Below are 10,323 nucleotides of genomic sequence, written 5' to 3'. Positions count from 1 at the left end.
GCGTGCCGCTGTGTGACAGACCTTTGGACCGACGAGTTAACAGCCCACCCACCCTCTCAGCGGCTGCGCAGCCGCCAAACGCAATGGTCAAGACCAAGGCCAGCCCGGCGACTCCCAGTGGCTCCGGGTCCTCATCTACTGCGACAATAACACGACACCGTCACCGCCGACCAGGTCTGGGGACATGGGACATGGCTTCCGCAAACCCAACCCTCCGCCGGGCAAAAGCCGGCCTCAGCGTGGCAGATGAGTTGAAGGTCGGGGACGACAGTACGACGGGCTCTGGCACATCCAACACTGCAGTACCCGTCGAACGACGACTACCCAGCAAGTCGCCTCGAGCGCGTTTCGCGGCCCCCAAGTCTCGCCTCATGACGTTTGCAGCCAACATTGCCCGCCAGATGAGCATGACCCCCGTGCCGTCGACCGAGAGCGGGACTGGCGACTCGCACATGTCCGACATCGAGACGGGGGCGAGCAGCAGCAGCGTGCATGGGGCCACCATGGGCCCTCCGTTCCCAAACGCCGATGCTGGCAACCGGCACGGCGAGTATCTCACATACGGACCGGAACGCGGGGAACGTGAACCGTGGTCGCGGTCGTCTGCATCGATGCGGAGTGCCGAGCCTGAAAAGGATGCGGCGGGGACTACGCCCATGTGCCCACGACGGCGTCGACAGGCGCGACAAACCCGCCGACAGAGTAACGCCAGCGAGGAGCCTGCTGGCCCTGTCAACTGGCTCGTTGTCGACAATGACTTCGCAGCCTTCACACAACCTGCCTTTGACCCCGAGGAAGAGAGACAGAGGGTGCAAAAGGAGCGCCAGAGGGATGCGGATATAGAGAGGGCAATGATCAATGCCGCCGAGGTCGAGAGCGCGTACAATGCCACCCCGAGCCACTTTTCCGACGGCGGGTCCAGTCGTCTGAGGCGACGAGGCGGTTGGGGCCGGAGGCTGTGGGACGCTTGGCTGTGGCTGTACCACTGCGTATACCATTTCGTCAACTCGAGCTTTCCCGACAAGCAATTCGAGCGCTCGTTCCAAAAGGAGGCAAGTGACATTAACCCGCATGAGGCTCACCTGTGCAGGCATGGTACGCGTCGAAACCGTCCGCGTTCATCGGCTCCCTCTTCCTCCTCACGCAGTGGGTGCTCAGCATGTCGCTGGCGACCAACATGAACACATACGGGTACACTGTCTACTTTGGAGCCGCTGGGTTGTTTACCGTCCCACTGCCGCTGCTCGTCCTCTTTGACGGACAGCGGCGGTTCAAGTGGATCTTCCAGGCCTGGGTCGGGGCTGCAACCTGGGTGTGGGGCGTGAGTACAACAATGATACACTTGGCCAGCACTGATATCCTTCTTCCAGTTTATCTACACTCGCCAGATGGTACGGGTTGCGACGGAAAAGCGTGCATTCTGCTGACATTGGCTCTCCCCCTTACAGACAAAGTGCCACTTCTTTGGAAACAACCCGACATGCACCTCAAACTACCTGCACCTCTTCGCCGTCCTCTTTGGACTGCCGACCATGGGCATTGTCGCCCTGTCCCAAAACCGTGTCATCCACATTGCCGTGTCACTGTCGTGGACCATTACTGCAGGTATCTTGTTTGGAAAGGAACCCAAAACGCCCAACATCATGTGGCGCAGCGTGGCCATCTTCCAGCTGTACCACTTGTTCCTCGCGCTCAACAGTTACTACCGCGAACGTTCCGACCGCGCGTTCTTTACCCTCAGGTCTCAGCTCAAGAGCCAGTACAAGGCTGTGCAGACTGCACAAGCCATGGAGAGACGCGCGGACCAGTCCAAGAAGCGTTTCGTCTCGTACAGTGGGTGTTCGCCCTGATGGTTCTTCTCGCTGACGTTGCAGTCTTCCACGAGGTGCGCGTGCCCCTCAACACGGCCCGCTTGGCCGTGACCAATCTCGATAGCGAGGGAGCGTTTGCCCAAATGCACGCGGACCAACAGGACTTGATCCTGGGTCTCGATGGCAGTCTGCGCATGATGGAGAAGGTGGGTGGTGTTCGTCTCTGAGTGCGCGTCCTGACCCACACAGGTGCTCAACGACATGCTCTCGTTCAACCGTATGGAAAGCGGCAACCTCATCCTCGCACGCAAGCCGTTTGACTTGCACAAGTCTATCCACTACGTGGCCTTGTCGCACCGCGCCATTGCCGAGCTCACCGGACTCGATTTTGAGCTCGAGCTCGACTGGCGTATCGACGCCATGGGGTCGACTGTCATTGGCGACGAGATGCGGTTCAAGCAAGTGTGCTCCAACCTCGTCTCGAACGCGTTCAAGTTTACGAGCGAGGGCGGTGTGCGCATAGTCACCAAACTGGTCTATCCCGAAGTCCCGGAAGTGGCAGAAGCGGGTCCTCATCCGGTGGTGGTCGAGAAGATTGTGTCCGACGGCGAGGTCGTCCATCCAGAGCTAACCTTGCCGGAAACGGTCGATGCCGAGACGCCTGTAGTCGAAGAGTCGCTTGAAGAGCAGCATCAGGACGACGATGAGAAGGGCTACGTACCCATCCATGAGCCGCCATCGCCGCGGTCGGGAACGCCCGTCCAGGAGTCACCCAACCCCAGCACGCCCCATGTCACGTACCGTCCCCGACCTGAGTATTCCAAAGCGGTCATCCGCGTCGAAATCCATGACACTGGGGCTGGTATCTCTCCCTCGGACGTGAGGCATAACCGGCTCTTCTCGCCATACGTCCAAACCGAGATTGGTCGGCGACAGGGCGGCAAGGGCAGTGGCCTCGGCCTCGCGCTCGTCATGCAGATTGTCAAACTCAGCCATGGCCGCCTCGGTGTCGACTCTGAGCAAGGCAAGGGCAGTGTCTTCTGGTTTGAGCTGCCGTACTCTATCCCTCCGCCCGAGGTACGTACGACATCACCAAAGTTCCAGCCTCACGTCAGCCCACCGGACCCACAGCCCAGCATGTCCACTTCTGACAGCCTCGAGGCACCCACTCCAATCTCCCCCTTCTCTCTATCGCACGGCCGCATGTCCACGCCCAGTATGGGGAGTCATGTCAGTGCCAGTCCTAGAAACCGGTCTGCCGCGGGTTCCGGGACAACGGACAGCCATGGCGATAAACGCAGTCGACGTTTGGAGCTTCGGCAGCAACAGCGGGCAATGTGCCAACGCCGCGCATCGCCCGTCAGCTTCAACTTGCCGTTTGCAGGCTCGATTCTGCCTCTAGACACGGAAACGGGCCTTCCACACACCGACTCGCCATTTAGTGGGGCAGCGAGCGCTCCCATGTCTCCCATGAGTTCCATTTCCATCTCGGGCCCGCCTGGAGGCCAGCATCCAGCACACCGTCTGCCCGGTTTCGAACAGCAGCACCAGTCCCTCGCGGCCGCCACTGCTGCCTCGACGATGACTCCGCTTTCAGAAACTCCCCAGGGTCTAGCACTACCTGCTTCTGCGGTCCTGCCTTCCTCTTCAGCATACTACAAACACCGCCGCCTATCGCACGCGTCACACACCTCGTCCCAGCACAGCGCGTCGCCCCTGACCGTGCTTGTCGTGGACGACGACCCGCTCACGCGGAAACTCATGGCGCGCATGCTCACGCGAATGGGGCATGATGTGGCCATGGCCGAGAACGGCGCCATTGCGCTACAAAAGATCGTGGCCAGTTGGAAAGGGGAGGGCGAGGGAGCGCCCGTGGACGTGGTCTTCTTGGATAAGTGGGTGCCGCGCAGCTAAGTGAATTGGAGAATAAGCTGACATTGCTAACAGTCAAATGCCGCTCATGTCCGGTGTTGAAGTGGCCCGTGAAGTACGTCGACTGGGGATTACGGTCTACATTGTGGGCTGTACGGGCAATGCCCTGCGCGAAGACCAGGACGAGTACCTCGTCGCAGGCGCCGACGACATCATCCCCAAGCCTGTGGCCCAGACTGAGATTGTGGCAAAGTTGGCCGAGGCGAGGAGGCGGAAGCATGGCACTCCGTCTTCAAACTAGGTAGTAGTGGTGGGTGATACTCTTTTTGTTGTATATGGTATTATTGTGGACTTTAGATCTTGTTTGGGGGTTAGTTTGCATGCAGCCCAATGACACATGGGTATCTCGTGGGGGTTCCATAAATGTCGCCCAGTGCCACGCGACGATCCTTGGCACTAAAACACGCGCCTGGCTCCGACCAGCACACACACATTCCCTCGTACCGGCGGCGGCGGCGGCGACGACACGTCTTTCTGTCGTCCTCCATTCCTTCATCCAACAACCAACAACAGCGGAAGCCGCTCAACAGGCCACCGCCCCCGGCAACGCGTGCTCCCACAGCACGACCTGCACCTGTTCGCCATGTTCCGCAACTTGCCGACGTTCAAGTCGCTCCCGCAGGCCATCGGCCTCCCCTTTCTCAGTTCCGCAGAGGACGCCCAGGTCCAGTTCAAGGCTGGCGATAACGGCTTGAAACGCCTCAGTGGAGAGGATGTGAGTGGTCTTGGGCCGCTGGGGAGACGGATGCGGGATGGAGGAGCGCGTGTCTACGACGTGCGCTGCGCCTCTTGTCGCTGTACCGACTGCGCTTCGCCCGGCGGTGCTGTCATCTCCAGCATGGAATCCTCGCAGCTGCGCGCGACCTGCGGCGCTCGCCCCGTTACACCGTGAGACATGGACGGCTACTGACACACAACAGGTCATTCCTATCAGCGAAGAGTCGTACTGGTCCCAGTACTGGACGCTGTTTAGCAGTGCATCGGATGTGAACAGCTTGATCTCTGCCCAAGATGGTTAGTACCCGCCAGCCTTGTTTTGACGACTTGTTAGCTGACATGGCTCAGTCCGCCAGGCGCTGTCGGCCAACCCGGACAATGTGGCCAACCTGATCACTGTCCTCTCGCACCACCTGTTCATGCTCCTTCCCTCACCCGCTTTCCCCGGCCCGAGCACCGACGAAGCGCTCAACTGCCTCCGTGTTCTCGGCCGTGTCCTGGTGGTGGTGTACGAGATGGAAGACCCCACATGGGCCAACACCAACCTGTGGGCGCGCAAGCCGCGTGGGTCCGTCGACTTGCGTGATTTCCCCGGATCGCGCCATGACGAACCTCCAGCCGACCTGGCCATCGAGGACGACCAGTTCACCCTTGGGGACGACGATGACGAGGATGCAGACGAGGGCGCGCGTGCGTTCAAGGCCAGCGTCGGGCGTTCACGCAAGGCCAGTGCCGCGACCCAGAAGAGCCAGGCAGAGGAGAACGGCGGCGACACCGACGAGAACGGCACCCTCCGCGACCCACTCGCCAACCCGGGTCCTGCGGCCGAGGCTGACGAGGAGCAAAACGTCGCCAAGCACGAGGACCTGGTGCCGTCGCTGGCCGAGCGCCTGTTTTCGTGCACCGTCGACCTCTTGTTTTGTGCTGGATTCAGCGTTCCCGAGTCGGTTCGCGGCGAGGACCACGACGGCGACAAGGTCAACTACGTCATCTGGGAGAAGGGTGTCGGCAGCACCGTGTCGATTGGCTCGACCTCGGAGCTCGACCGCAACAAGGTCGAGGTCCTGCGCTTCCTCCTCATTCTGCTCAGTACCACCATGTACATTTCGCCAGGAGCCCTGCAGAGCACGCCCAACCCGCTCCTCGAGCACCTCACCCACGACCTCGAGCGCCGTCTGGTGCTCTCGCTCCTGTGTTCGCTCCTCAACACGTCGGTCGGCAGCCCCAAGACGGGCACCAGCGCAATGCCGTACAACCACCTCGTGTTCCGCGCGTCCGACGAGCGCCGCTCCCTGGTCCGCATGTGTCTCATGACTCTCCTCGTCGCCCTCGACTACCGCAGCTTTGACAGCATCCCCCAAACACCCGGAACACCAGGTGTGGCGGAGGCAAAGGACGAGAATGCGTTCCGTTTCTTTGTCTCCAAGCTCCACCGCAAGGACGATTTCGCGTTTGTCCTCGGCGGCATCATTGGTATCCTCGAGGAACACCTTGCTGTTAGCAACAACTACCTCCCCGGAAGCAAGAAGCCGGTCCCGTACCTTCTCGAGGCGTTTATGCTTCTCTGGCGCCTGGTGGACCTTAACAAGCGCTTCCGCGCCTACGTCTTTGAGTCGGGCAAGGCTATCGACATTATCGGTTACGTCCTCATCTGCTGTCTCGAATTCAAGGGCGACCCTTCGCAGCATGGTTTCCTCCGTCTGCTCTCGTACCTGCTCCAGACCCTCTCTGCGGACCAGGCGTTTGGCTCTGCCATCAACCAGCCTCTCCGTCAGGCCGTGCCGGCCAAGTGGGCCGTCCAGGGAAGTGCCGCCGACTTTATGATTGTGTCCATCTACTCGATCGCCACCACGCCAGGACTGAACCAGCTTTTCCCTGCGCTCACCATCGCCATCACCAACGCGGCACCACACCTCCGTCATATCGGCGTGCAAGCGTCGACCCGCCTCTTGCAGCTGTTCAAGGCGTTCTCTGCCCCCAATTTCCTTCTCGCAGACGAGGGCCACCCTCGTCTCGTCTACTACCTCCTCGAGACGTTCAACTCGATCCTGTACTACCAGCTCAACGAGAACCCCAACGTCGTGTACTCGATCCTCCAGAGCCATCAGGACTTTCAAAAGCTCGCGACCTTCACCCTTCTTTCGGGCCTGCGCGAGATCCAGCGCAAAAAAGCGCTGCGCGAAGAACGTGCCGCTGCTGCTGCCGCTGCGGCGGCGCCTGCTCGCCCGGGTCTCGTTCGCTCCAACTCGGAGCTTGCTATGCTCGCCGAAAAGGCCGCCCTCCTTGGCCGCGAAATTGACGATGACGAGGACGACCACATCGCCTCCCCTCCCACGGCTGGCGGATCGGCACCGTCTACTCCCACCGTCGACGCACCACCGGCCGCTACCCCATCGTCGACTGAGGAGCCTCCTCGCCCCTTGTCCGAAAAGGCCCGTGGCAAGATGCGTGCCACAGAGTCGACCACCTCGCTCCCGCTCGAGGATGACGAGGAGGAGCTCATGAAGGTCGCAGCGGCCGGTGTCGGACCCACAGGCTACGTGCCCACACAGGAATGGGTCTCGTCGTGGCAAAAGGGTCTGCCTCTGGACCCCGTTCTTGTTGCCATCTCGGAGCTTCTCCCCAAGATCCAAGACTCGCAACCACCCAGGACCGGCGGACCCTCGTCCAAGGTCTTCAACCTCCTCAAGGGCATGTCGCTGGGCGACGCCCTGCCCCCCGCCCCACCTGTCGTCCCGCGCAAGTTCCAATGGAGCCCCCAGAGCTGCGTCTGGCTCACAAGTTTGCTCTGGGGCGACATTTACGTCGCTGGCCTCGCGCAGGGTTTGTGGAAGGACACGACCGTCAGGCTCTTTGGCGTCAAGCAGGCGCCTGCCAAGGGTCGTCCGGCCCAGGTCGACCGCATGCTCAAGATGATTGGTGTCGTGTAGATATGAGCTGCACAGTGACGCTACCCTTTTGGAGGTCCCACAGGACGCGCCCACGGCTGAGCCCCGAGCGCGTCATACCAGTTGTCAACATAGCCCAAAATGCACGTATTTCAGACAAAACAAGTGCATCACCAACAGAACAAGCACTGGTACTCTCGTTGCCTTCTCGCTGCGCCTACAGCTTTGATATTTCGCTTACCGCCGGCCGACTGCCTTACGAGTGGCCGATGATGGGGCGGGGAAGGTACGGCTCGTCAATGGACTTCTTCTCCTCCGGGGTGAGCTCGATGTGGGTTGCATCTGAACGTGTCAGCGACCCGCTCTTACAGTGTTCGTGGCCGTCTAGCACATCGGACCATGCGCGTCAGCCAACTCACCGATAAGCTCCTTGAGGCTGGCAAGCTTGGTCGTGCCCACAATGGGCGCAGTGACAAAGTCGTTGGACAGCGACCACGCAATGGCCACCTGGGCCATGGTGATGCCCCTCTCCTTTGCAATCTCCTCGATACGCTTGTTGATGGCGACGCGCGAGTCGTCGGCCATAAGCTCCGGGTTGCGGTTGGTGTATGCGCCGTCGGTCTTCTCGCGGACCGTCTTCTCGGCGCCGACGGGGCGGGCGAGGAAGCCGCGCGAGAGCGGCGACCAGGGGATCATGCCGGCGCCGTACATCTAGCGGGGTGTCAGCTGCCGTTGATGTTTCCTCAGCTGGTAAACCCTCACCTTGAGCGTGGGGACCATTTCGCGCTCCTCCTCGCGGTAGACACCGTTGTGGAAGTTTTGCATGGAAATGAACGGCGTGAGCTTGTTGGTGATGGCGTAGTCTGCGAGCGTCAGCACCGGGTGTTGATTCTCAGGCGGAGATCACCCTCGCCGACTCACTCTGCATCTGCTGGAACTGGTACGCAAAGCAAGAGCTCATGCCAATGTACCTCGCCAGACCGGCCTGGACGACATCGTGCAGCGCGTGCATCGTCTCCTCGATGGGCGTGTCATAGTCGAAACGGTGGCACTGGAGGACGTCGACATAGTCGAGCTGCATGCGCTCGAGCGAGGCCTTGATCGAAGCGAAAATGTGCTTGCGCGACAGACCGTGGTTGTTGACCATGTCCGGGGTGTTGAGGTCGCCAGGACCGGCCTTGGGCTTGCCGGGGCCCGAGACGGGGAAGTAGACCTGCGCCGGGGTTAGCACAAGTTCAACGTGGCCCAGTTGTGTCGCTGAGACTGTGCACAGCCATCGCTCTCCGCTCCCTCAAGCACTCACCTTGGTAAGGACAACGATGCTCTCACGGGGCATGCCAATCTCCTTGATGGCCTTGCCAAGGACAATCTCGCTCATGCCGTTCGAGTAACTGGGGTCAGTCTGGGCCTGCACTGCAGGTGACGCTCACACATTAGCCGTGCTATTCTGTCAGCTGAGTTTCGTTGTAAGTGAGCTCACTCAAAGGTATTGATGCCCTGCTCGTAGGCATAACGGATATGCGAGATGGACTCGGCCTCGTCAAGGATCCATGACTCGTGGGACGACGAGCCGTAGGCTGGGAAGGAAGGTCAGTTTCCTCCTTGGTGAGAAACAGGGGTGTCGGTGAGACGTGGGTATGGACTCCGAGCAGATTCCGCATCCACAAAGTGCCTCGGAGTAGCCGCTCCTTCCTCGCTAGCCATAACGACCTCCCGCGTGAGGCTAGGTGCGCGGCAAGCAACACCGATGGTGGAGGCCACAACAATGCCAGCTATCGGTTAGGGGCAGGGTGCGGACACGGCCGAACCGACGTCACCGGTCGCCAGTGATCCAACGACCTTCGCTATTGCGACACGGAGCACAGTACCGAGACGACAACTCACACATGCAGCCCCTGTATGTCAGTTCATGCCTGCGGCTACCGCATAACTCACAGAATAAGACGAGAGACCTTCAGGCCAGACTTGCCGAGGCGAACTGGGGTTCCGTCAGTCGTGAATCTTGGTGGGCTGTGGAGGGTGCGTACCATAACCGATCTTCTTGTCAACGGGGGCAACGGACATGGCTGTTGGTGTGTTTTTGGTGAGGATGGGTGAAGGAGCGAGAGACAGATGAGTTAAAAGGACGGGAGAGAGAAGGATGGACACGAAGGACAAGGTTAGTAGCGTGGGACTGTCGACTCGACTGTCGGTGCTCAACTCGCCTCCACTTGACCACTGCGGTGGAGGCCTCCACCAGCACACACACCGGTGTTGGCCGGGGTTGTTGTGGTGGTGTTGAGAGAGACATAAGGTGCGAGCATCAGGTAGGATACGAGGTATGCGTGGAGGTGGAGGTGTTCACACCAGCTGGGTTGCTGAGCATCGTGAGACTGTTGAGCTATCGATGACGGAGGGAGCAGAGATGGGCACATGGCGGCCGATGCCTCTTTCCACAGGGGTGACTCGGCTCCGGCTTCCTTTGTCCATCGTTCTCTTTCCTCTCTCGGTCATCGCTTCATGGCCAACGACTGCCCTCCGTCCGTCGACTGTTACAACTTCTCACCCTCCTCTTTTTGCGTATGGAGTAGAGAGGGTGACTGTTTTCGCGAGGAGTCTGGGGAAGAGTCGAAGCGTTGAGAGATGTGGGGGGTGTCTGTGGGGTATTGACCGAACATACTCACCGAGCCATTCCATGAGGACCACTTTCCATTCCCCCTCATTAACTCATGTCCTCCGAACACTTCTACACAGGAACGACCCGGCTCCACGCCTCCATTCCCAGGACCACGCAGGCAGGTCAGTCATCAGCAAGTGACCTCGTAAGTGTTCTGGGTCTTGATGCTCTCGGACACCAAAACACCGACACCCAGGTCGGCTGCGCAGGAACAGTTCCAGGCGGTCATTTTGCGGAAACTGCGGTCATCCCCGGCGACTTTGCGGACCACCACTTTGGGACTAGAGACATGTCAAACGCTCCCAGTCGCACTAGCCTT

General features: G+C 60.1%; 3 protein-coding genes across 3 annotated transcripts; 2 read left to right on the top strand and 1 right to left on the bottom strand.

Moving 5' to 3' along the window:
* Positions 1-83: 83 nt before the first annotated feature.
* On the top strand, positions 84-3,984 carry CNHHK7_3 (HisKA; the record flags this gene model as incomplete). The annotated part of the gene is made up of 8 exons (XM_028624662.1): positions 84-989; positions 1,091-1,321; positions 1,371-1,391; positions 1,449-1,833; positions 1,875-2,017; positions 2,061-2,888; positions 3,141-3,706; positions 3,759-3,984. 8 exons carry the CDS (start codon positions 84-86, stop codon positions 3,982-3,984), a joined length of 3,306 nt encoding a protein of 1,101 aa, XP_028474830.1.
* A 342-nt stretch (positions 3,985-4,326) lies between these two features.
* Positions 4,327-7,390, top strand: EHS24_009372 (uncharacterized protein; the record flags this gene model as incomplete). The annotated part of the gene is made up of 3 exons (XM_028624661.1): positions 4,327-4,458; positions 4,664-4,757; positions 4,809-7,390. 3 exons carry the CDS (start codon positions 4,327-4,329, stop codon positions 7,388-7,390), a joined length of 2,808 nt encoding a protein of 935 aa, XP_028474829.1.
* A 214-nt stretch (positions 7,391-7,604) lies between these two features.
* On the bottom strand, positions 7,605-9,412 carry EHS24_009371 (uncharacterized protein; the record flags this gene model as incomplete). The annotated part of the gene is made up of 10 exons (XM_028624660.1): positions 7,605-7,690; positions 7,768-8,059; positions 8,111-8,211; positions 8,270-8,561; positions 8,652-8,739; positions 8,779-8,790; positions 8,829-8,925; positions 9,233-9,243; positions 9,284-9,326; positions 9,376-9,412. 10 exons carry the CDS (start codon positions 9,410-9,412, stop codon positions 7,605-7,607), a joined length of 1,059 nt encoding a protein of 352 aa, XP_028474828.1.
* Positions 9,413-10,323: the final 911 nt, after the last annotated feature.

The sequence above is a fragment of the Apiotrichum porosum genome (assembly GCF_003942205.1).
Source record: "Apiotrichum porosum strain DSM 27194 chromosome Unknown scaffold_9, whole genome shotgun sequence".
NCBI lineage: Eukaryota > Fungi > Basidiomycota > Tremellomycetes > Trichosporonales > Trichosporonaceae > Apiotrichum > Apiotrichum porosum.
This window is presented reverse-complemented; position numbering and strand designations above follow the sequence as displayed.